At 33.0% G+C, this 27,293-nt stretch overlaps 1 protein-coding gene across 1 annotated transcript in view; it reads right to left on the reverse strand.

Moving 5' to 3' along the window:
- PRMT3 (protein arginine methyltransferase 3) overlaps window positions 1–27,293 on the reverse strand; it is a 76,843-nt gene that overhangs the window by 37,696 nt on the left and 11,854 nt on the right. The window contains exons 7-10 of the mRNA XM_037522586.2: window positions 26,485–26,626; window positions 22,111–22,176; window positions 16,948–17,069; window positions 10,896–10,995 (exon numbers count right to left, since the gene is read on the reverse strand). Coding sequence (XP_037378483.1) covers window positions 10,896–10,995; window positions 16,948–17,069; window positions 22,111–22,176; window positions 26,485–26,626 — 430 coding nt within the window. The remainder of the gene's footprint in view (window positions 1–10,895; window positions 10,996–16,947; window positions 17,070–22,110; window positions 22,177–26,484; window positions 26,627–27,293) is intronic.

Here is a 27,293-nt window from a genome sequence, read left to right on the forward strand (position 1 = left end):
CACTTAATAATGATAAAGCAGTCAAACTTTATGAAGAATGTATGACAATCCTAATATGTATGTAACTAAAAACCACCTAAATATACACCTAAAGCAGAAATCACAACAATAGTGTTCTGAATTTAGTAAAAAAAATTGTGGGAAGTAATCATACAAAATTTTACAGACTGAAAGAAATGAAAAAAGCACGGTGTAGAACAATAGATAGAACATGCTTACTCTACACTAAATATAAGGGTATGTATCTAATTTGTTCATTGATTTATTCTGCCTAGAACAGTGCCTGGTACACAGGAATCACAAAATATTTATTAAAAGAGTGAGTGAGCCAAGAGGTAGGGATACACTTACATGCTTATAACAGATTAAAATATTTTAGGAGGGATACACCAGAAACTGCCAGAGTATGTTGGGGGACTCGGGATAAACTTGAGTGCTCTTATAAAGAAAAGGATGAAATTTTTAACTTCTATATATTATTACATGTAAACAAATATCTTTTTACATATATATCACAAATATTTGTCACAGCAGTTCCTATTTCACTATGATTTTACTTGGTGACTACTTTCTCTAGAAGAATGAGAATGAAGGTAATTACCATTTACTTGGCACCAATTATGTGCCTGTTAGTATCCTGTATGAGGACTTCCTTCCTCTTTTCACACATTACAACAGTTCTCATTTATTAGTGTCATAGATTTCTGGACAACATAACACAGGAGATAATTTTCTGTATAGTCTTCCCAAGTTTGAAAAGCTTCCTATGATTTAAAAGTCTTTCCCCCACTAGATGGCACTCTCATTTAATCAATAAAATACTGACAGTCAAGTGGGCCCCTTTCTTCAAACTGTAGTAAAATGATTAATAAGCTAATCTATCAAAGGAAAAGTAAATCATCTCAAGATCTTTCCAAATACATATCTGTGGTCCTACTCTAGATTTAGAGAATCAGTTTCCAAGGATGAGAATAGTGCATATTACTTAAAAAAAAATTCCTATTCTCCCACACCGGTTCAAAATATATATATAACTAGGTATACTATCCTTAAAAATACAGTTAAATATTTACTAGCACTTTTATTAAAGAGAAAATACATATTAAATATAATTCTATATATTTTAAATATAAATACAATTAAACATATATACAAGAGTGATTCTATAATGTATATAAATTACAGATTTTTGACACAATAGAAAAGAACTCTACTAACAGTATAACTGAGGGTTTAAAGAACAAGGTCACATTCTATTTTCAGCAGCAATGCATTTAAGGACTAGTGAGTCTAAGTATAACAAATATGCTAGAAGAAAAAAAAAAACATCTTGTTAGATGTATCACTCTGTGGGCTACCAACTTAGAGCATTTGGTAAGTCAAATGAATGAACTTGGTGAAAACTGGAGACAAAGGCCCGTGGCCAAAGTGAAGAATATAATAGGAAATTGATACTGGTAACAAAGCAGAAACAACCAAATGCATCAAGAGAGTAAATGTGATTTTAAAATCTCACCTACTGCCACCTCCCCACTCTGTGCCAAATCAATTATACCCTGGATATGAGTGGTCAAGTACAAACTTCCTCACCACCTCCAATTGTTTTAAAGCATAAACAAGGTTTCACATAAATTTGCAAACAATTCACAATGACTAGGTGGCAGGAAAAATTCTCAATCTCATAATTTTAAAGTGATTTTATAACATACTCTGTTGGAAGACTGAAAAAAAAAACAGGTATTCTCACAGCACAAATTGGTGAGAAAGACAAATGGTAAGATCAGTATTGAGGAGAATTTGGCAATAACTAATATTACATATGCATTAACAATTTACCAATCAACCTCACCTCTAGGAATAAGAAAAGATATCCACAAGAATATTTGAATAGTATTATTTGTAACTGCAAAAAGAATGGAAGAAATTCAAATGAGTATTAGCAGAAAAACAATTATTATAGTAGGAATCAAGATTTTGTCCACAGGGGCATCCCTGGTGGCCTAGGGGTTGAGTCTCAGCACTATCACCTCAATGGCTTGAGTTCAATCCCCAGCCAGGGAGGTGACCCACATGGCCCAGCAGACCTCTCCTGTCTTGTCCGCTGCTCCTCTCAGCAGTGTATTTCAGTATATTGCCTGTTTTGTTCCCCACTGTCTCTGGTGAATCCTCTCACCCCCTGTACCTCTGGCCTATCCCCCAGTTCTACACAAAAATAAATATATAAAATTAAAAAAAAAAAAGATTTTGACCAGAAGAGCTACAAGTATAAAATTAAAGCGTTCACATTAAAATTTCATGATCTTAAATTGGGAGTAACAATATAAATGATTTTTTAATATTAAAAAATAGTCACATTAGTTCACTTGAAAAAATACAAGCAATGACAGTCCAGTTGCAATAAACACAGCCAGAATCCAGACTGATCTCTAAGTCATTTTCTACTGAAAGTATCAGGATGCTCTCATTCCAAAGGTAGGCAACTAAAATGGCTGTAAAATATCTGATAGTGCCAAAAAGAAATATTCACATTATCAAAACTTAAATTTATATTTGTTTTTCATTTCAATATATTAACTCTAATTCAGAAATTATGTTGAGGATCACTGGGGTCTGCTATAGGGACACAAGATATATGCCATTAATGAAAAGTAGGTCAATTTGAACATTAAAAGATACTAAGAAGTTTTGATTCAATGCAATAAAACCCACCACCACTCATGAACAATTCTGGGGGTGGGAGGTAGCAAAATCAATTTGAATTTGTGAAGCCTCTATTTGTGGACCTTGTATTTCAGATCACAAGAAATACAAGGATAGAAAAACATGTCAAATGGCACCATGAGGATGTATGCATCAAAATCCAGAATGAGAAAAAATTTACAGGACAATACCAGGACAAATGACCTGATTTCTTCCAATAAAGGCAAGAAAAAGGGGAAGGGGGCAGTTCTACAGATGACAGATTTTAGACTTGCTACCAAAAGCATAATCCATTAAAAAAAAAATTGAACTTCATCAAAATAAAATCCATTCGGTTAAATTTTGTATTAAGAGAATGAATTACATAGTGAAAGAAAATATTTGTAAATTGCATATACTGTAAAGGGACTAGTAAAAAAGAACTATCAAACTCAACAGGAAAAAAACTATCCAGTTAGAAATAAGCAAATGACACAAATAGGCATTTAACTGAAGAAAAGACACAGATGGCAAATAAGCATATGAAAAGATGTTTAACATCATTAGCTATTAGGCAAATGCAAATTAAAACCACAATTAGATATAATTACACACCTATTAGAATGGCTTAAATAAAAAAGTGACAACACTAAATTGTTGGCAAAGATGTGAAGTCACTGGATCTCTTATACATTGCTAGTAAGAATATAAAATGGTATAGTCCCTCTGGGAAACAGGCAGTTACTACAGAGCTAAACATGCAATTACCACATGTATAGCAATGGTGTTCTTGGGCATTTATCTAAGAGAAATGAAAATTTATGTTTATGCACCAACCTATTCACAAATGTTCATACAGCTTTATTTCTAACAGGCCCTGACTGGATCGCCTTCAAAAGTCCAATGGTTGATCAAACTGTGGTACATTCATTCATGTGATGGAATACTACCCAGAATTAAGGAATAGACTATTGATACATGCACTAATTTAGGCAAACCTCCAGGGAAACATGCTAAATGAAAATAGACAATCCCAACAGGTCACATTCTATTTGATTCCATGTACCGTACTTTTTTTTAGTTTTGTTGTGTATTATTTTGACAGTTGCATGTGATAACATGTGCCTTCTTAAAATGACAAAGTCATAAAATTGAGAACAGATTAGAGGTTGGCAGAGGTTAAGGCCAGCGACTGGAACATGGGGGCTGGGTGAGGTCATAAAAGGACAAATGGGAAGAGGCACTTGTAGCTGAATTATCTTATATCCTGATGCTATCATTATCAGTCGCTCTGTCTTTTTTTTTAAACAGCATGTACAGTGCTATCTTTTTTTTTTTAAGATTTATTTACGTATGCATACAAGAACTGAGGTACAGGCCAGAGGTGTGGGGGTGAGCGGATACAGTAGAGACAGAATGGGGAACAGAACAGGAAGATTGACTGAAATACACTGCTAAGGGGAGCAGTGGGTGAGTCAGGAGAGGTCTGCTGCATGCCGTGGGTAACTCCCTGGCCAGGGATCGAACTTGTGCTGCAGTGGCTGCAGATAGCCTCACAGGTTATGCCTTAACCCCTCACACCACCAGCGAGGCCCAATATCAGTAACTTGGTGACAGTACTGAACTATAATTTTTCAACTTGTAATCATTGTGTAAAACTAGTAAAGAGTACAAGAGATCTCTGTATTATTTTGACAGTTGCATGTGATAACTACAACTACCTTAAAATAAAAAGTTCACCCCCCAAAATTTATAAATTAATCAAAGTAACTTGAGTTTTTCATTTAAGTAAATCAAATGTAAATAAATATCCTGAAATGGAAATGTGAATATAGACTACGTATATTAGGGAATTTATTTTTTTTTTACATAATTTAGAATTGTAGCCATATTGATAAGTTTGTTAGGCTCAACACTAGCATGATAAACATTTTAAAAACTTCTTGTTAGCAAAAAAAGTATAATGGTGCAGAGATAAAAATGGCGCAATGTTGATAACAGCTGAAGATGGGTGAGTCATTCAAAATAATATTGGAAACCTTTCAAATTAAAAATAATAAATCTAGTGTTTCTGCATTTGTAATTACCTCAGGTACATGGCTAAAACAACTGCAAACCATTTGGGGGTGAAGTTCAGGCATCAAAAAATTTTCCACAAAGCTCTTTGGAAAATATGCAGTATATCAAATAATACTAAACACTCAAACAAGCAGTAGGCACCACGACCAAGAACTCATAGAAACAATAGCTAGCAAAAGCAGACCTACAAAAATGTTAGCTATTGTAATTTTAAAAAGTCTGTCTGTGACTAATAAAATTAAGAGACTTGAAAATAATAGTAAAAAGCAAGTATTTTAAACAACCAAAAATTCCTAGAAATTATTTGTATAAAAAATTAAATGGATAAATTCAACAATTAGAGATAGCTTCAGAAAAAATTAGTGAATTGGTAGACTGAATTGAACAAATTATCCCAAATGCGGCCCAGAAAGCCAATCTTAATGGAAATATTAAAATTAAGAGGCATGGAAGATGGAGATTACAAATATGTAATGGTAATCATAAAAAAATTTATTAATAAAGATACAAAAGACTCAAACCATAAAGGAAGTTGATGAATTTGATAAACTAAATATTAAGACTGTCTATTTGTCATATCATACCCAAAAAAGTGAGCTGACAAGTGATGCACAGCCAACAAATACAACTAATAATTATGAATCCATCCAAACAAGCTAGATTGTCCTGTAGTTAAAAAGAAACACTCAAGTAATGACCTAAAACAAAAAAGATTTATTTCTTACATTACTGGCTGACAAGAGCATTGCTTATTGTATAATTTCTCAACATTAAATTTTCCCCATAGACACTAATAGCCTACTATTCCAAAATTTCTCCTTATTAGAGTAAGAAATAAAAAGGTTGCAGAATGTGATCTGAAATCTAATTTAAACAAGTATTAAAATTACAATTAGGAGAGATGGTGGGTGGTAGTTAACAGTACGGATAAGAACAAACATAAAACATCATAAAAATATATATTAGGGGCCTATGCTTATATTTTTATTCTTTTTACTCTCATTTTATTCTTAATTTAGATATCAGCACATCTATTAAAAAATACTCTTACAAACCACAACTTCCTTTCACTGTTCAAATACGATATCTCCCTGTTAATATTTATAACACTCACAAACTATTACTGTGAAATGTGATTACTTTATGTAAACTAGGCATGATCAGTATTGCCTATTTTGCTTGAAACACATAGTACATTTAAATTCAGTCAATATTAAGAAAAAAACTAAAAATATTTACAACCCAAACAATCCACATCCATCAGTTGATTTTTATATTCTTTTGCACTAATTATAGACAGGGTCAATTAGTGAATGCTAGCTATGGAAATAGGGTCTTTTGCTTTTACAAAGGGTTCATCAACTAAGGAGAAAGCCCTAAGAATGTTCTCCCCATGTATTAACATTCTTTCCTTCAAGTGTATTTCTACTTTTACTGAATAATCTGTCATAGAATCTGACCATTCTGGTTGCCGGTGTCAGGAGAACTGAAAAAGATAGATGAAAAAGATATAATATCCTGTAAAAAGCAGTAATGGAAACAAACTAAAGTGCAGAGTGTCCTCAGCACTTTACATTTATATTCAAGGGGCAGAAAAGGAAAGTTTCGTAGAGGTGAGGCTTGAAACAAGTCTTGCAGGACTACTAGGGGTTTGGCTGACAGGGAAGGTAAAATACTAAGAGAAATATCAACAAAGCAATGTGCTAACCCATACTCTGCTCTTACAAATCATTAGTAACTTCCATTAAACGGGAAACGAATTCTACCAAAAATATGCTAAAGAAAAGATGACTGCAGAATTAAACAAGACACTGAGACAACAGTAAATGTCATGAAAAGAACAATTTTTACAATTTACATATTTTTGCTATTTTTGATTTTAACATTTGTTATTTTTAAAAAATGATTTTTTAATGTTTATTATTTGGGGTTATTAAGAGAAATCCTATCATGAAAAGACGCCTTTTCTTTAGTGGAACAACAAAGGAAAATGAAATGGAAGGGGGAAAAATGGCAACCAATATATAGTGAGATGGAAGTATAACGTTTGTTTATCTTGAACCATTGGACATATGAGACTATTTTTTCAGAAAATATTTTATGTAAACAAAACTATATTAAAGTTCAGTTAGCTTAAAATTTCATATTAATATGTATAAAAAAGGAAAAACATAATTTTTAAAATCCTGAAATTCAAGCCTTAAGCAGATTTCTTATCAAAGAAAGGCAATAAACCCAACTATATAGTTGAAAATTGTGTTGCTAATCCTGTATATCTTCCCTGACTCTAAAATTAATCCATCTTATCTAACCTACTAAACTATCATTTTATCACTTAAGGAAAGAAAACAGACCATGAAAGGCAGACTATCCTAATGGCAGTTGGCTGAAATGGCAAACTAAAAAATGACAGAAACTTTTCAATAACTACCAGTTTAAAATGGGAACTATGAAAAGCTTCACGTTCAGTTTCTGGACTACTGATAGGTCAGATTCACGTTTTCTATGTGATAAAACCTATGAAATCCTGAAAAACCATTTATCAATAATAAAGAGTAATAAAAACAAAGACACTCCAACATTGTGGGTGTGGTCATGTGCATGTAGGTACATTACAGATACACCTGCGTAGGTGAAGATGGGAAAGTTAATTTGTGTTTCTAGAACAAATCCAAGAATAATGAGAGTCAAGAAAAAGTTTCATGTCATTTAAGTGAAAAATAAGACAGAAAAATTACAAAGGCCTTAGATAATCTGAATGCATATCATGAATGATCATGACAATGAAACATGAAGTTCACCTAACGTGCAATTTTATTTTCTGGTCATGATGACAGAAAATAACTTAGGTACAAGTAAGAATCATGCTGGGAATTGAACCACACAATGAGAGATTTTATCAATGTTTGCAAGGTGATGCTGAAAACAGTTGGAAAACAGCAACACCAAAATAAGTCAATTTGGCTAGTAGGATGCTTACTTTGATTAGTTTCATTATGTAATCAGAAATAACAAATCATAAAGAAGGATTATTCTGGTAACCTAAAATGTGAAAAATGACAACAGATACTCACAGTTATAAATGTTAACATCTTGTAGAAATTACATTCTATTAAACGGATAACAATTTTATAAAATAGAAGTTCCATTCAATAAAATTAAAAAATGTGAAATTAAAGCCAAGTCTAAATCTGAAAATATACCTAAGAACACCTTCCACAATAAATGCAAAGTTCACATGCAAATGTAGACTTAAAAACATATCTACATATCAAAATTAAGCCACAGAACAGTTAGTGGACCACAGTAGAAGAAAACAGATGTTCATGTCTGCAATATACGATGCCTACAATGCTATATTGGATTTCAAGTCCATTAAACATCTGTGTCCAATTCCTTTGGGTATATTCTTTTTTGTCTTTCCTTGTTGAAAATACTTTTAAAAAGAAAAAAAAAAACATAGCTGTAGCTGAAACTTGGGTTATTCTGGATTTTTGCATCCTTACTATGTCATATGTAAAAGAAAAAAAATCAAAAGACGTCTAAGCAATATTCTAATTTTAAAATGCTGTTGGCTGAAATGGCATGGTTTCACTGTGGCTTTAAAGCTAAAACATGGCTTAACAATAGATTTAAAAGCCAGTTATTTACCAACTGTCCAGTGTTTCAGCTAAAGTAGGAATGTTTGAAATATGCTGGATATGTTTTAGAAAGCATACTTGCTTCTTGTTTAATTATGAAATTGGAATTTTCCAGTTTCTCAGCACAGAAATCTTAGAAGTACCAAAGTTAGAAGTGGACTTACAGGATTTAGAAACTAGTGTAAATAATAATGCCAATTCAGAAAGGCGACTCAAAATTTTAGTATAACTCTACTTGAAAGCTTAATGCAAATTTCTTAAGGCCATACAGAGCTGACTGCCTTAGAGTAACTGCCATGAACTGCAGTGTGTAAGATTCCACAGAGAGCACTGAACACAATGTGCTAGACTTCAGTTCCACTGATGCTTACAAAGAAAGGCACTAAGGTAATACAAACTCCTAAGTTATACCTTTGTGAAGAGGAAGACAGAAAGTTCTTAGTTATCACTTCTTGGATACAATGAAATGTCTTTTAGTGAAGGGATTCTGAAAGTACCTTAGCACCAAACAACTGGCTCAATCCATCACAGGTTCCAGTGACTCAATACTCTCTGTGTAACAATGACTTCTTGATAAAGGCAGAGAACATACCTGATTGAACCTCCAAAATTAAAGGTGCCCTTCAAATCAATTTGAGTCTAACTAAGAGAACAGAAACCATAAACTATGAAAATAGTGGAGAAATAATACAGGAAGTTGGTTACACACAGGACAAATGATATGAGAAATTATCAAGAGAGGAGCGAGACAACTAGACATTAGCAATACCAAGAAGAAGCAACCATTCTAGGCTAGAGACAAAGGAAAGAGGTAGTGCTACAAAATCCTGAGGCCAGGGCTGTACAGTGAATAGTATTACAGCCTAGCAGTACCATTACAGCCTAGCAATGGAAACAGGAGTCACAAAAGAAAGTTTCTGCCAGTAACACTACCAAAGGCAACATGTGAAATGAAGAGAAGAAATGCCCTGGTCTCTCCATTCCTTAAAACTCTCATTTGAGTTTCCCATTGGATTTCCTACACCCCATCTAGGAGGCAGCCTGCAGTTAATCCCCCTTCGATACAGAAGAGAAAGCAGGAAAAGGGTATCTAAAATGGATCTGAGCTCAAGACCAGCACACCTTTCAATAAAGTTCACTTCATAAATGTGGCATCTTGAAACCAAAATTCTAGAACATCTATATCCAGAAGTATAATTCTGCTAGGCAGGGCAAGAACTACTGAATTAGTTTTAATCAGCTATATTAAAATGCTCAATTGGGTGACAACAAGTTTAGTAAATAGTCTGCCTTTTAGTTTGCCTATAAAATCTAATTTGGAGAAATTTAAAAGATATATTTTCCAAAAAGGATAAAATAGTCCCTAAAGAAACAAGGACAATGTTGGCTAAAATTAGTCATAAATTATTTAAAACTTGTCAAGTTAATGCCTCAAATGTGCTTTCTCTAAAATATCTTTTTTATGGCCTTTAAAGAGATGTTGAATATTTAATTATAGATAACTAAGTTTGTAGCTTCTCACTCAATTCATAAAAAAAAAAAAATCAGAGTATCAATGAAAGCTCTTTCATATAAAAAGAAGAGTAATATTGTGATTGAGAACTGTTCAAAGCTAGTACCTCAATCAATACCCCCCCCCCACACACACACACACCCCATTCCACATTTTGAAAAAGTGACTGCCAACAATAGTGACAGACACTGGCTCTAGATTGGAACTAAATTAAATCTGAACATTTCAAGAGCTCCCTGAAACTCCTGCTTCTTTGCTAGAATTTTTACTAAGTTTAAGTTCATAATTTTAGAGCAAAACCCAACACTTTTCAAAAATTTTTATAGTTTAATGAAAATATATGCAATCAAATATAGATTTTTAAAAATAAGTTTAAAAATTTCCAAATAGTTAAAAAATATATGTCCATGTAAAAACACAACTTACCTTATCTTTACTGAATTGGAACATCAGTAAGTCAAATACCATTAAATTTACTTTTTTATATACTTTAAATAAATGAACATTATGACTTAGCTTTTGATTTTAACAGCAAATTATAAGTCACAGAACTTACTTTAATTTTATTATTTTAATAATGCAGTAATACTATTTTATGTGATAAAGGATACAACCAGGTCAAAAAGATAGATTTATTATGATAGCAGAATGGAAACTTCTTAATTTTGATGAAATAATGCTTGTAAGTCTTTACTAGGTCTCAAAGACTTATAGGAAAACATATTTAGGTCTCTAAACATTTAGAAAGCAAAACGATAATAACTATTTACCATGATTTAAAAGTTAAAAGCTAATTTAGTTTCTTTTTTAAAAGTCAATGACTGGCCTATAAATAAGTCCTATTTCAGAATAAACCAATATTAAAAAAAATTGTAGCTATTTTTAAAATGTTACCATTCAGCCACACAACAAATAAAATTAAGTGAAGAAAAAACCTTCTTTGTTTTTAAACAATAAAAGTATTTTTCTCTGTAAACACTTACCATCCACTCAGATATAATGACATCCACTTTTTCTATAGGAAGATGAACTTCTTCAATCTTTCCTTTGATTAGTATAACAGTATCTTCAAGTTTATTTAGTCTGAAAATTATCATATTGAATTAAATTAGTATGTTAAACAGATTATGAAAGCTAGTCCAATTACATAATTTCTTGGCAACTATTCATATTGTTTGGTGGAGCCCAAAAGTATGTTTAAAGCTGTTTTATACCCTGGGTGATATAATTACTTTTTGGTTACTCCATGAATGCCCAAAGAATGTTTTGCTAAATATGGCAATATACTAAACAATATTTAAAACTTCAGCTTGAAATCAGAATTTTATCAAGAATACATACCAATAATGTCATTGTGTCTCTATGTTTTATGTAATGTGTTAGAGTGAAGACAATTAGAAGGAAATACTTAAAATGCAAAACAACAAAATGAAAGACAAGAGGGTAGTTACCGGAATAAGACAGGAAGAACACCATGCTAAGAAAGGGCAAATAGAGGTGGGCATTCTGAAGTTCTGGCAAAGTTCTATTTCTTGCTTTTTGATTTTTTTTAAAGATTTATCCATTTATGCATATAAGAACTGGGGTACAGGCCAGAGATGTGGTGGGGTGGTGAGAGGATTCACCAGAAAGAGTGGGGAACAGAACAGGCAGATCAACTGAGATACACTGCTGAGGGGAGCAGCGCGCACTACCGGAGAGGTCTGTTGTGCCATGTGGATTGCTCACTGACTGGCCGGGGAATTGAATTTGTGTTGCAGTGGCTGGCAACAGCTTGATAGCGCTGTCTTCAACCCCCGTGCCACCAGGGAGTTCCTATTTCTTGTTATTTATGTGCACTTAACTTGTATTATAAAATACTGTTTAGATTTTATGCAGTTTTTTAGTATGTGATCTTTTACACGAAAGTTACAAAAAGATGCTTGTATCATATTTTTACTTTTTCAGAGGTATTAATGAAATTGCTACAGTTGCTTACTGTTTACTGAAATATTTATGAAGCCTCTAACAATTACAAACACTTCAAAGAAAACAAAAAGCAAGCTTCATAAAAGAGCAAAATGCTCCTATTGTCTAGAACTATCTTTAGAATGCTTATGCTGAAACAAGATGTGTTTTGTAAGAGGCCATCTGCTCAGGATGTTTACTGTCTGCTACAAGTCATAATCCTACTTGCATCAGTAATTACTTGCTCAAATAGGAATATAACAGAAAAGACTAAGATTTTAAGGAATACACAGAAAAAAAAGACACATAATTTCCAGTAATTCTATATTAAAAAGATAGCATCCAGATAACCTCTTTCCTGACACTGTTCATCTTAATCACTAGCTGATGCGCCAATTTATGAAAAAATATATATACATTACTCTTCTCAAGTGGCTACTCACTATACCTTACTTTAGAGTAAAAAAAATGAATTCCATTCTAAATATACCTGTTAAAGAACTAGCATAGCTTTAATCTATATGACACTCTAGTAGGAATATTTAAAACAAAACAAAGTTTTTTTTAAAAAAATCCAATCAACACTTGAAATTATTTTTCTAAAGGAAAATTTTGTTAGAACAACTAGTACTTTCCTATATTAAAATTAGCAATTTAATTTTTCCCTATGATATAGGGACATGATCACAATTATCTTGCACTGGGCATATGGAGATAAAAGACATAGTCCATGCACTGAAGAACATGGTCTAAGGCAAACACAACATTAAACAGCATAAATAGGGTACAATGGGAGCTCATGAGTCCTTAACTGAGTGCATCTGAGCTTAGAAAGATGGATGTGTATCATTATGGGCTTAAGGAAGGGTACTCTCTGTGTACACAAATGGCCTGTGTGTGTGTATATGAGTTAAAGTGGCAAATGTGAAGAACCTTAAGTAGTTTAGTATGATCAGAGCAACAAGGGGAGTATGTAGTAACGAAGTTGGGAGGCAGAGGTGATGCTAAAGGGGTCTAGATTTTATTAAAACACAATGAGAAAAAGGCTCAAATTTGTGTACATTGTCCCATTAAGATTTACATAAAGATGTGGTTTGGTAGGAAGATAGATGTACAAAAACCATAAAAAGCCATGAGAGTTCTATACACTGAGCACCTTCTCAAGTATGTAGAACTTAAAGTTACTGACAAGATTATAAAGTTCACCTAGAACACATGGGTAACAACAGCTATTTTTTTTTTTTTTAAAGCATATAGGGGGAAAGCATTGAGGGGTGAGGAGGGACTAATTTCCCTGATATAAAAATATGCAGGTGTAATACTTTTTTGCTTTTAGTTCAATAGGCACCCAAGCATACATACTTCTCTTTTGTTCCCCAAGCATACAGAAATGACAACAAAGTTATATAAAATCCATGATAAATGCATGGAGAATCCAGAAGATGACTACAGAAACAAAAAAACAAAACCAAAAACAAAAAATTCTGGCAACAGGAGGAGAAGAGGAATTAAATCATATTGGTGAACCTGTGACGAATCCTGCACTCTACATATTATTAGAGATGATTACTGTGGAGTTAAAAGTCATTCTCTGCAACACTAACCCCTGGAGTCAAGAGTTACACGAAATTCAAGTTTCTAAAGGGACAATTTAATGGAATGGTGACCAGATCAGGTCCTCCTCCCCTCTCCTCAGAGAGAAAACGGACATAGATGCCTTTATTAAACAACCTTGTCTATTCAGAAATGTAAACAAAAGCCAAGGATGCTAAACCATTCCAGACAGGTGACAAACATATGTAAATCCCATGAAAAATAACACGGGTATTCTTTTTCCTTCTTGTTCCTAGACTCTGTCTCTTCATGTAACAAATCTTACCTGTGAATACAATTTTATATTGAGCAATGTGAGTTATTCTAGTGAATTACTGAGCTCCTGGATTCCCCTCTCCAAAAAAAAGGACCACTGAGTAGACAGGAAATTAAGGAGTCACTGGGGGTGGGGAAAAGACATGAGTTTAGCTTCTTTGTCAGGTATCTTGATCACCTTCTTTACCTTCAACAGAATTCTAGGGCTTTGAGCAGCAAAATATCTTTTTTGAAAAAACCATTTTAGCCTCATCAGCAGTTCAAAATTTTCTTCACTTGATCTTATATGCTATTTCTTTTGAATTCAGAAACAAAATCTAAAGACACATTCATTATTTAAAGATATTACCCTCATGTATTTTGTGATCAAAGTGTTCTCTAGGCTTTTCTTAATATTTCATTTTTAATATTATTCTAGACACCGTCAATGGAAAAGATCGCATCTTTAGTCATACTTAGAAGTATTGCATTGTAGTAGCATGATGAATTGACCTTCTCCTGAAAACTCTTCTGCAGTAACATCCAAAAGTCTGAAAAATGAGCTAGTCCATGGCTGAGGCAAAAGAAACCAAAAGCAGTGAGAGAAACGGTGAAAATACTACAAGTTGCCTCTGCTGCCTGAGGGTGAACACAGCATACAATTGTCTGGCAACTGAATAGCTTTACTATCCTTAGGTTAGCTTATGTTTTTGAAATGATCATTCATTGCAGAGTTCAAATTATGACAGCAAGAATGAGAAAAAATCTCTCATTTCTTTCATTCATTCATCACTTAAGAGATGCAGTTATCCCTGCTATTACAACATCTCTGAAAATTTTATCCCCTATCTACTTTATTCATGTCTGCAACCTCAGAATCACAAACCTGACCTCCTTAAGTAGATCTATCAATAGCTATCTCTCTTCCTCTCTCTAGCTCATTCTCTCTCTCTCTCAAATCTACATTATATATAACCCCAAATGTATGTATGTTAGGTCTCTTTCTTCAACAGAGGTAAAATTATTTTATCATTGAGTACAATAAAAAAACTGTTAAGTTGAATATATTTAAAGGAATACCAAAATACATATTTTACAAGTATCCATCTTTTAGAATTTAAAGTGTTTTTTATAGATGTAAGCTTCTGAATTTTTATAGAATTTTTTTAATTAAAAATTTTAGATTAAAAAAAAATTCATTGAAGTAAGATTGGTTTACAACACCGTAGGTGATTCAGACATATAGGAACCCATCAGGTGAGGTGGGTACTATGCACCACACCCACCACCAATATACTCATAATCCTCCACCATAGTCCATTTGGTCCCCTCCACACTTGCTAGCCACCCTCCCCATACCCCTCTCAAGCCTTAATTCTATAGACAGATTTCTAGAATTTGTTATTGGTTTGGTTTGAACAGATACTTTGTTTTGTTTTCCAATATTACATATGTAAGTAAAACCATTAGATATTTGTCTTTGTCTTTCTCTTTCTGACTTATTTTACTTAGCATAATCCCCTCCACTTCTATCCATGTTTTGCAAATGACAAGAGTTCATCTTTTTTTACTGCAGAATAGTGTTCCATTGTGTATATATACCTCATCTTCTTAATTCCCTCACCTTCCTTGGGCACTTCAATTGTTCCAATAACTTAGCTATTATAAATAGCGCAACAGTGAAGATTAATTCTGCTGTGTATTGATTTCTGACAAAGAAGGAAGCCTCAAAGGGCTAAAGATAACACAAAGCCTGCTAATCAGAAGAGCTGTTTTCATTGACTAATGACAGAAAAGTTATAAATTGAGAGTAGAATCCAAGGGAGGCGAATGAGTACCGAAAAACACATAACTGGACATGGTCTGTCAAAGCAGTAGAACTTCCAGCAGAAATGTCATCTTATTATCAATCAAAAATTTTTTGATAATTCTTCTAAACAATCTCATTTTTGGATGGCAATGCACAAGCATGTAAGGATACACTTTATGGAATATCCAAAAAGGTGATGTGTTCTTACTGGAGTATTAAGAAGTAAAAAAACACTTCACTCGATTACAGAACTGATTGCCTGCCTGCCTATCTTTTCCAATAAGACAATCAGAACCATAAAGTTTACCTTTATCTATGAAAAATCTAAACAAGATAATTTTTTCATTGATATTAGCACAGTGGCTAACATTTGAATACTTACTATGTGCCAGGCAATATGCCAAAGTGATTCATATGTGTGTCTTATTTACAACTCACTTTACTCATAGCCACATGATGTAGCCATTATTACTTTGATTTTGACAGTGAAACAAATAAGATTTCAAAGAGGTAAGATAAAATTTAAACAAAATTCAAACACCTGCTAAATGGTAGAATGTGGACTCAAACCCAAGACTGATTTGAACATGTACTCTTAACTACAACACTGTATTTCTACATTATGGGATAAAATCTGAAGCTTTAAACATGTTACATACATAATCATATTCAAATTTTTTAATCATTAGGAAAGACCAACTTTAATCAATTTTAAGAATAGGTAGGAAAACAATTTAAGAATCACTGAAAAGCCTCCCATTAATTATTCTGGAAATAACTCCTAAGTTCAAACATAAGGTGCTTTTGTTAAGCACACAGCTAAAGAAATCTAGTTCTAAAAACTCAAGTTCAAAAAAAGGTCTCCTTTCTAGGACATAAACCAACTGTATAATCAACCACTGACTGATTAGCCTAACTTCTCAAAGAGAAGAGATATTTTTATTGAATAAAATTAAGTTTTAGGGGATGAATTAAATCTACTTCATCTTTATAGCCACTTTATTATTTATTTTGCTATCAAGGAGGAACAAGGGCTAATGTCAAAAAACAAAAGAACAGATAACCTCTACGCTTTAGTCTTAATGCCATTTGCTAAAGAAAGTATTACTGACATGCTCAGTTTTGTATAGACTAATAATATTTCCTTATATGCCAGTGATTTATAATTTTATTATTATCATATTTATAGCCATAATTAGAAAATCAGAAAATTAGGTAAAAATAACTCTCTTCAATGAAAATGGTGAAGATTATTCATGGATCAAACATGGTGAGTTCAATCCAATTTAAAATCCTGTTATTCTTAAATGAATTTTTAATAAAAAACAAAAGTCTTGAGTTTGCATTAGAGAGCTATTAAAGACAAGAAAACCTGTTAAGTAGCCATCAAATATACAAAAAATATTAAACCAGCCTTAAAATGCATCTACCTTATGATATCCATCGCCTGGTAAAGTATTTCAGACTGATCAACTCCAAGAACCTTCCTTGCACCTGCTTTAGCAGCAAACATAGAAAGAATTCCAGTTCCACAACCAACATCCAAAACTACCTGGTAGTTAAAAAAAAAAAAAAAAAAAGATGTTACTGAATAGGTCTGTTATTTGTGATTGGGAAAACAGAACACAATATAAATTTAAAATTTTACCACTCAAATATAGTTATTTCTATTTGGAGACACTATTACTGTGGGTTGTTCTAAATTTATATAGTTGGCTAGTTGTACAGCCTACTGCAATCAGGCTCAACAACACTAAATTTAAAAGATTTTTTTTATATGAAATAAACAATTTCCATGGACTTCTTAATAGGGAAATGCTGTTTCTAATTCCTTTATTGCCAAAGTGGCAAAACACAACAAAGCTGCAGACAGCTTCACAGCGTTGCACTCAACCCGCTGTGCCACTGGGGAGGGCCAAAAATAACTTTTACTCTGTATAAACTATACTGGTGGCGCAAGGGGTTAAGCACCACACTATGAAGCAGTCCGTGGCCTCTGCAGCAAGGGTTCAATCCCTGGCCAGCCAGGGAGGGGCCCACGTGGTGAGGCAGAACTCTCCTGCCTCAACCGCTGCTCCCTTCAACAGTGTGTTTCGATCAGTCTGTTCCTCACTCTGTCTCTGGTGGGTCCTCTCACCCGCCCACCGTGTCTCAGCTCTTGTTCACATGAATGAATAAATCTTTTAAAAAAAATCATTCAGGGGCCTCCCCGGTGGCGCAGCGGTTGAGCGCTGGGTTGCGAAGCTGTCCGCAGCCTCTGCAGCGCTGGTTCGATCCCTGGCTGCTCCCCGGCCACGGGAGGAGATCCCACATGGCGCGCAGACCTCTCCTGCCGCCCGCTGCTCCCCTTAGCAGTGTACTTCGGTCCGTCTGCCTGCTCTGCTCCCCGCTCTGGCTCTGGTGAATTCTCTCACCCTCCCACGCTTCTGACTGTACCCAGTGCTTGTATAAATAAATAAATAAATCTTTAAAAAAAAAAAAATCATTCAATCTTTTAAAAAAGAAAATAATTTTTGCTATACAGAGATTCATAAAGTCAAACTCAAGCTTTCCTTTTATGGCCTGTAAATTTTGATTACAAGATTGACATTTCCAAAATTCCCCACATTTCATCCACATACATTTTCCCTTAGTATATTTATGATTTCACTACTATAGTTTTTTTTAAATCATGCTATACACTAAAAAGTATGGTTCCAACTTTACTTTTGTTCAGGTGGCTAGCTGTCTCAATATGTTTGCAATAGTGTTTCCCCCACCCTCACCAATGATTTGATACATGACTGCTGTGATCTTAAAGTTTCTGTCTCCCTCACATTCATGTTGATATCATAATCTCTTAGGTAATGATATCAGAAGGTGGGGACTTTGAGAGGTGATGAGGTCAGGAGGGCAGAATCCTCATGGGTTTAGTGCCCTCATAACAGAGGCTCCAGAGATTCCTTGCTATCTTTTATTATGTAAGGACATAGCAAGAGGGCCCTATCCAGAATTTTCTAGGGCCTTGTTGTTGACTCTGAAGTCCCAGAATAGTTAGAAATAAAATTGTTATTTATAAGCCACTCAGTTTATGGACTGTTCGTAACAGCAGCCTGAGCAGATGAAGACAGGGACCTTTCTAGCATTCACTAAAATTTCCGTGTGTATTTTGGTCTATTTCAGAATTTTCATTCTGTTCCATTAATCTTTATAATCATATGCCAGTAATTTTTCTAATTACAAAAACTTTATAAAATGTTTTAATATCTGTATGATTGGTCTACTGTCATTGCAATTTTTTTTTCACAATATTTCTGGATGGTTTTATTTCTCCATAAGAACAAGAGAATCAACTTGTCTAGGATTTTTTTAAAAGGCTTTTAACATTTATATGGGGGCTGAGTCAAAATTACAAATTAATTTAGGTAAAACACACAATTGAGTACTCCTACCCAAAATTCAAAATTTTAATTTGTTTATATCATCCGTTATGTTTAGGTTTTTCAACCTTTTTCATATGTCTTGCACATAACTAATTAAGCTTGTTCCTATGTAAGAATACACAGAAGAGTCCCTCATCCTATTTATATCTTGAATAATATAATTTACCAGTTCTGATTCCAGAAAGGAAAAAATACAAGCAGCAGCCTGATTTCCAATGAAGAAATAAAAAGTTGTCAAAAGACTGTTATTCTGCTCTCTTATCCTCAGGCTCAAAAAGCTTCAAAGGGAGAATTTGCCTGTTCTTGCATAAAAGGCACATTTCAATATAGCTATATTTACGGACAAGAAAGTTAAGAATTTTCATTTAAGATGCAACCTATACAACATCACTGCCAATAAAAAGAAAATTTGGTTTTTAACTTACAAGTAAGATGTATTAACCACAAAAACAAGAATAGTATAATACTGTATAATATTATCACAGAAAAAAATTACTGAGTAGAAAAGGATATGTACCACACACTCAAATCAACAGTGTTCTTTTGTAAGACTACACACACAGAGATATATAATTTATATATATACTTTTGTACATAAATACATAGAATATATATAAAACAATTCTTATTTAACCATCATTTTGCAAATGAGGAACGTGAGCTACAGAGAGGGAAAGCTACAGGATCAACAGTTAGCAAACTCTAAAACTAGTATTCAAAACTAGGTCAATTTGCTTGTAAAGCCTGTATTCAAATTATATTTTAATTGCATATCAATTATTTATTACATCTAGCTCAGAATTACAAAATTTAGGCAAATAAACTAAAACTGGATAGACTAAAAGAGGTAGGAATGATAATAGAATAAATCAATCTTTTGTAAAATGATGAAGAGTTAGTTGATTTGCTTTTCTAAAAAGAAAAAAGAGTAAGTGAATCGATTTTAACTGTAGATAATAATCAAATGTATAATGAAGGCACCTAACTGGGAATTTCCTCAATGGACTACAAATAGAAATTAATTATGACTGGGTGATAACACAATTAAATGCCACCCAAAGTTAAATTAAATCAAAGAAACCATATGGTCTCCACAGGAGCTTTGTGAATTGAAATAATATTAAGAAAAGAATGAAGGAAAAGAAGCAAGAACAAAGGAATGGGAAGAGAAGGGAATGGAAGGAACACATTTTCAATTATAAACATCTTTTAGAAAAACAAATCTTTACAAAGCACTATTTGGTAGAGTAGCAAGCATCTAGGCAAAGTATTAAAGGGTACTCCCAATATTTTAATAAGCCCTTTTTTTAATTTGGCAGATTTAATCTCTTCAGTAAGAGGAGTTGAACACAAAATAATTACACATTATGAATGTGCTTTCCATTGTAAAATATTTTATCTGAAAATGTATAATGTATACATTTTTACATGAACCCAGTGAGATTTACTCCATATACAGAAAAATAGTAATTATCACTTAAATTCTAAATAATTAATACTATGATTACTAATACTGGAGTCTTTTCAATATTTTCTTATTACAACACAAATCCATTCAGAAGTATATTTAAAAAGAAACATTTAATTTACTCTTATGGTATTCATCTATTTGTTTTATAAAAACAGAATCACAGAAATCTAGAACTGGAAGGGCTCAAAATGTCATTTTGCAGATGCGACCCAAAGAGATTTACTATTTAATATATATATTTATATGTAATTTTATATATATATATATATATATATATATATATATATATATATATAAGTCCAGGTAGAATGATTGATTCCCAAACCAGTGCACGCTTAAGTTTTATTCAACATATTGAGGGAAAATAAAAATCTGGGCATAATCTGACCATAGAACAAAAACTTTAATGGCAACATAATTTGATTCACTGGAAACAAAGTAGCTTTTATTAAATAAGTCCTTTCCAGTATTTGTGTACAGATATAAAAACTATAAAAAAATTCTTAGTCTCACTGCAATAACATATAAAAAAGTATAAAAGCTAAGCACAAAAAAAACTGATAAAATCCATGATTTTAAGAATGAAATTCTCTTATTTGTCTATAGGGGGAATCAGCAAAAACAGAAACATCAGAAGACATCAGAGTACCTTATAAATTGTGTAACTGGTCAACTAAGCTAAGACACAAGTGAAATACTGCTCTTGGGAGCACTTATGGAAAATGAAAAGTCAAACTAGGTTACATCCCAAACAATATATAAATGAAGAGATCTTTCAAACTATAAAGATTAGTCATTGCTGCAATATCATTTAAAGTCTTTGAAGTAACTGTTGAGAATTATCTTTTAAAATGGAGATGATAGGGGAATTACCAAAACCTTTAGTATTTAAAACCTAGTATGTTGTATCAAAAAACATGTTCTTGAAGTGGAAAGAGTGGGAGGGAAATTCTAAGCAAATTCCCAAAGCAAGGCAGAACTACTAATACTTTTCTTGATTAAATTAGTGGACTAATTTCTAATAAACAGAAACAAAGAGGAGATCCGAATTTTTAAATAACCTTGTCAATGGAGAGGGGGGAATGACAAGAGTAATGAAGAAAAAAAATGAAAGAAATTCACAAGGGAGGAAAAACAAATGACATGATTTCAAACACATACGCAAGACAGTAAAAAATCACCTCAGAATTAACCTGCGGTAGTATCATGACTAATTATAAAATGTAAAGTGTCTCATAAAGGAGCAAATGAGGCCTTAAAAGAAAGCACACAAAAGATTTTAAATGTAGTATTGTTATAATAATAACTTCTTAAAATTACCGATTTTTAACCAATGACAAAACTAGAATAATAATTAAAAGTGTGTTTTGGTATGAGGGTCCCATCTGATATGTTTGAAATTCACAGTAATCACAGTGAATCAAAAATATGGTTTAAGCAAAATTACTTGGATGAGTACAGTTTAACTGAATGATGTCACTATAATTAATGAATTTCAATTAAAGAAGAGTATAATGTTGACTAACGGCACCAAACAGCACCTTATCAAAATTTTAAACCATAGAGCAGCATCATAAGTCTAGTATGAAATAAAGCCAAAGTATATTAAATCAACTGTTATCATTAATAATGACCCGGAGAGAATTTCCACTGCTCACGAGTCACATGGAATACACACTTCTGTAGCCAATGCTACTCACCTTGTCCTTGAAAATATGTGGATTTTGATATATAAAATCTCGGTAACTTTCTGTTCGGACTTTGTCCTGGGGTGGAGAGAGAAAAACACTGTGTTTACAGCATTGTCTAAACAAATTAAAAATGTGTTTAAGGAAATATTTGCTATTTTATCATAAATTGCTAGGTTCCATAGCTACCTCTTGCCTGGAAAATCAAGCTTATTTTTTCCCTTAAAGAAAACAAATAGAAATAACACTCAGAGAAAATATTTATATCAAGAATGTTGGTGAAAGTCAAATAAGATCTATGTTCCTAACAATGCATACATTTTTGTCTTGACATAACTAACAATAATGACATACAATACCATTTTAAACTTTCAACTGATCACTAAAGCTAAAAGAAGATGAACATAATGTTTTGCTTCTTTAAATAGGGCGTGAAATCTACGGCCTGACTCCCTGTGGAACCATGTCAAAAAAAAAAAAAGAAAAGAAAAAATAGACAAATATAAATGAAAAATGAGGCTAAAATGAGCATGAGGATTATTTTCCTAAGAAAGTCATTGATTCATTGATCACACTTAAATAATTTCTATCCTATCTAGTTTCTAGAACTTTCTGTACTAGAAAATGAAAAGGCAACCCATTTGAGACCTGCAGCCCACATTATAAGATATCTATACTCTTGAGTCTCACATGACCTGGGACCAAAGTAAGCACTGAACACCAGCATTTATGTTGGCCCATGAACAGAGCTGACTCTTTTCTAAATGACCTAACTTGAGACACATACTGACAGCAAATTAAGCAGAGTAAGGGGCAAAGCTGTCATTAAGTTGTAAAGTAAAATTAAGTTGTGAGTAAAATGAATATGATGATCTCAGAATGAGAATTCTAGTTTTTGGTTTTATAGTTGACAAAAAGAACAGTTATGCCATATGCTACAATATCAAAATGTATACAATTCATATCCCCAGAAAACATTTTTATGCCAGTTGTGGGATTAAAAGATCTATAGATACATATATTTATCTAAATAGAGACATACATATAGTTAAAGGAAATCTGAATTAAAAGGCAAGTCATTTTATTTACTAGACCTAAAAAGCAGAATTCTGCAATAAGTTTCATGCTTTCTGATGGGATTATTTCTAATTGTTTTACATACAAGATTTTAGGTCAGGCTTATTAAATCTTCCCCTGGAAGTTATTTTAAGAATGATTAAAAGAATTTAATGTTTAAATAAATGTTCAAATCATTAACTAATTTAAAAGTATCTTTTAAAGACACTTTTTAAAAGAACCTTCTCATACAATTTTACTTTTTTATGCTCTTCTTACACTATAGGCAGAGCTTTCTGCTGACACAACACAACCTAAAAGGGTAAACATCAGTCAAGAAGGCAGTCAGCAGAAAGCTCTCACCAATCACACTGCTTCACCACTGCTCCAACTTAATCACTGGCATCCCAACTCCTGTCCTAAGTCCGTGCACTGCTGCTCTGCTCAAGTACAATCCTTTGTCTGGGCTCTTTCTACATATATCTATCTGTCCATTCAATGCTCACCCTAGTTTAATGAAACCCAAAGTATAGCATAGTGCCTTGAACACAGCAGAGCTTCAATCTAAGAAATGAATTTTTTGAAAAGTCCACCAAACATGAAAATATACGCAAATAAAGGATTAATGCCATAACCATTCAAAAAATTTATCCTAATAAAAGACCAACACTTCAATACAAAATATGGTAATCAATGGAAATTTTAAAACTATCTTATAAATCAACGTGTGAAAGAAAACACAGAACAAAATTAGAGGTCTAGTACTAAGAAAGATAATATTTTAAGACTTGTAAAATGTCATGGAATTTTCTTCAAATATAAAAATACAATTTAAGAATATTAGTAAAGATAGCAGAAAAGTAAATAACAGTATGCTTTAGATTTATAGGCTCACGTTGGTGGACAGAAGGCCTAAGTCACTGTAGATACAGAGAGGAGAATGCAGTAAAGAAAAATAATAAACAGGACTATGAGATGTTCACCAAAGTGATTAATGCTTTTCTTGGGGAAGAAAAAAGATAATGATGCATCTCAGATTTGTAACATTAGTCAACAATGACTCGTCTTCAGAAAGATAAAGTGGCAAAGGATTTTGAAACTTCATGTAATCTATGCCTCTATCAACAGAATCTCTGGGACTCAAAAAAAAACTATTTTAACTCCAGAAAACAAGATCACAAACTACCTTTATTTTTAATTATAATCACAATATGTGCCTAAATAGTGCCATTAAAAGCAAGGCCAATTCAAAACATAAAATTAAGTCCTGTAGGGGCCTCCCCAGTGGCACAGCGCTGTGAAGCTGTCCGCAGCCTCTGCAGTGCAGGTTCAATTCCCGGCTGGCCAGGGAGAAACCCACATGGCAAGGCAGACCTCTCCTGTCCTGCCCACTGCTCCCCTGAGCAGTGTATTTAGGTCCGTCTGCCTGTTCTGTTCCCCGCTGTCTCTGGTTAATTCTCTCACCCTCCTGTGCCTCTGGCCTGTACCCCAGTTCTTGTATAAAAATAAATAAATCTTCTTTTAAAAAAGTCCTATAACTATGGTTTCTCAATTTTAAATTACTTATAAAAATCTTAAGACTCTAGTGGTAGCACACAACCTGAAAGAGAGTATGTGTTCTTAGGAATTGTTTTGATAAGAAATAGAAGAAATATTGTTTGGTACAGGCACATTCATTACCATCTACACAGCAAAATACAAAAATAAATAAACTGTCTTATTTGAATGGAATACATCCGTATTTCCTGTGAAAAGTCAATCAAGTCATCTCCAGGTGAGGTAATTACCTGGGATAACAAATAAGAGGAACTACAACAGGAAAAATTTTATTAGTAAGGATTCTTAAGTTATTCTTTCCAAGGGAAAAGATGGTACTGGAAACTTCAAGCTGAAACTTTTTACATCTACACATATATTATAAGGACCTCAGGGTTTATGATCAGGTATGAAGATCCTCTAGTTATAGACATAAAGTCATAAAAGTGCCCAGAACAGTTTTGGAAATATGTAGTCACACATAGATTTCCCTGATGACTGTACCAAGGACACTCATATGTCCTCACTGACCTTATCTGTCTGAAAAATCCAACACAATTTCCACACCAAAGGCATTAAAGGTTCATGGCATTTAAATTGATGGGGTGATTTAAAATAATAAACATGGCTTAGATTAACTCCTTAAAAGAAAACATTCTAGACACAGTAAAATTAATTTTAACACAGAAAGCAGAACAAGTCAATTTCTTTTAAATTTACTCTGGACTTAAATTTATTACTTATAATAAGATAACTGTTATTTGTAATGCTATGTCATTACCCAAGTGACAACAAAAACACAAGAAACTGTGACATATCATTAGTAATGACATGACATTGCTTTAAAGGACCCCACATAATTACAATGAGTATTAATCGGCAAAGTTTCACTCTCCGACCCCGGAAAACTGACTGAAAACATAGGCATTTTTAAATATCCCTGGAGAACATAAAAATCTTTTGAGGAAGGATTTTAAAAAGGAATTTTTTTTGTTGGTGTGTAAGGTAGTGTCATCCAAAATTCATAGAGATAAACATGCAAAATTTTCAAAAATTTTTACATTACATTTATTTTATTCTAGTTAGGTATTTTCAGGTTTATCGAATTAAAAAACCATATCTTGCTATTTTACAATCTACAGCACAATACTTAATAAATTGTATAACTGCCAGGTATAGCTAGAAATCTACTTCTAGGTAAGTGACATTACTGTTATAAAAATTAAAACCAACCAAATTTAAACACCTTATTTAACTGAAATAGGAAACCTACACATTATTGATTTTAAATGTAAAAATGTTATACCATAAAAATTGTGATTTACAGTTAAATGTTGTACCAAAGAATTATGTCCCCCAAAATGAAGTCAGTATTTCAGTTAAATACTAAATATAATCATTTCCTTTGTATAATAAAAGGCAAACATTATTTAATTGTTCTTACTGAGAGTTGCTCTTGAGAATATTAAAATCTATAGCAGTTGATTTTTCCAAAGCTATATTTAAACCAAAACAATAAATATTAATAATGACTGTAAATAGAATGTACAGTGATTTTGATGCTTCTGTAATCTCTTCAACCCACATGAACAGTCAATACCGAAGAGATTTAAAAACAGAAAAAAACAAAAAACAAAAAGCAAACCAGTTCTACAGCATATGTATTAAGAACCTGTTTTATTCTATTAAAGGAATAGATTTTACTCTACTAAAAATACCAACTTATTCAATATTCTACTACAAGAATCTGTATTTCCTTATTGTGAGTTTGGCACACTTGTGCTCTTTTCTAACCTTTAGCATTTCTTCATGTATCCCATAATGCCCGTATGAGCTGAAATAAACACCATCCTCATCCTCCTGGAGGTCTGCAATGGCAGTAGATGACGAGCAGGTTCTGACATCTGCGTTCATCACAAAATCCTGAGCAAATTGTCTGTAATCAATTTGAAATACACCCTTGAGACAGGTTTATTGGACCATGAAAAAGGAAAGGCTAGAGGTTGAGGAAGAGGAAGGGGGAGGGAATGCACTGCGGAGTGTGATGAGGCTTCTAAATCACAGTCTATCTTAGGCAACTGAAAGCTCCCTCTGCTGGATCTTAAGCAATAGCTTATTCAAACCTAGTTGTAAGCTACCCTTCTGCAAAGCACGAATGAACCATCAACTGCTGATTTTATCTTGAACTGAACAAAGGAAAACAAAGGCACACTACCTTTATTAAACTTAATTATTTCTATTATCCCAAAATCTTATTTAAGCAGTTGAAATTAAAATAGTATATTTCAACACAATTTTTTTAAAAGCATACTATCTCAAAGAATAAAAATGGACAGAAAGTGCACCCAATTAAGAATTATTTACATACACCACCATTCCAGCTCTAAAACTCAGTTCCCTTTCTGATCACCACATTAAAGATCTACACTGTAACATGGTGGAGAAATGCAAACAAATAGATACTGCTTTTATATTAGGTTACCCAGCATAAAATCTCAAACACAGGGAAGGGGCACAGCAATCAACTATACTATCTTTCCTGCAGGACATTCTGGCAAATCATTAAAAGCAACCAATTACAGATCCAGTAGGTACAGCTAGAA

This window comes from Talpa occidentalis, unplaced genomic scaffold (assembly GCF_014898055.3).
Source record: "Talpa occidentalis isolate TD23 unplaced genomic scaffold, MPIMG_talOcc4v2.1 talOcc4.3, whole genome shotgun sequence".
Taxonomy (NCBI): Eukaryota; Metazoa; Chordata; class Mammalia; order Eulipotyphla; family Talpidae; genus Talpa; species Talpa occidentalis.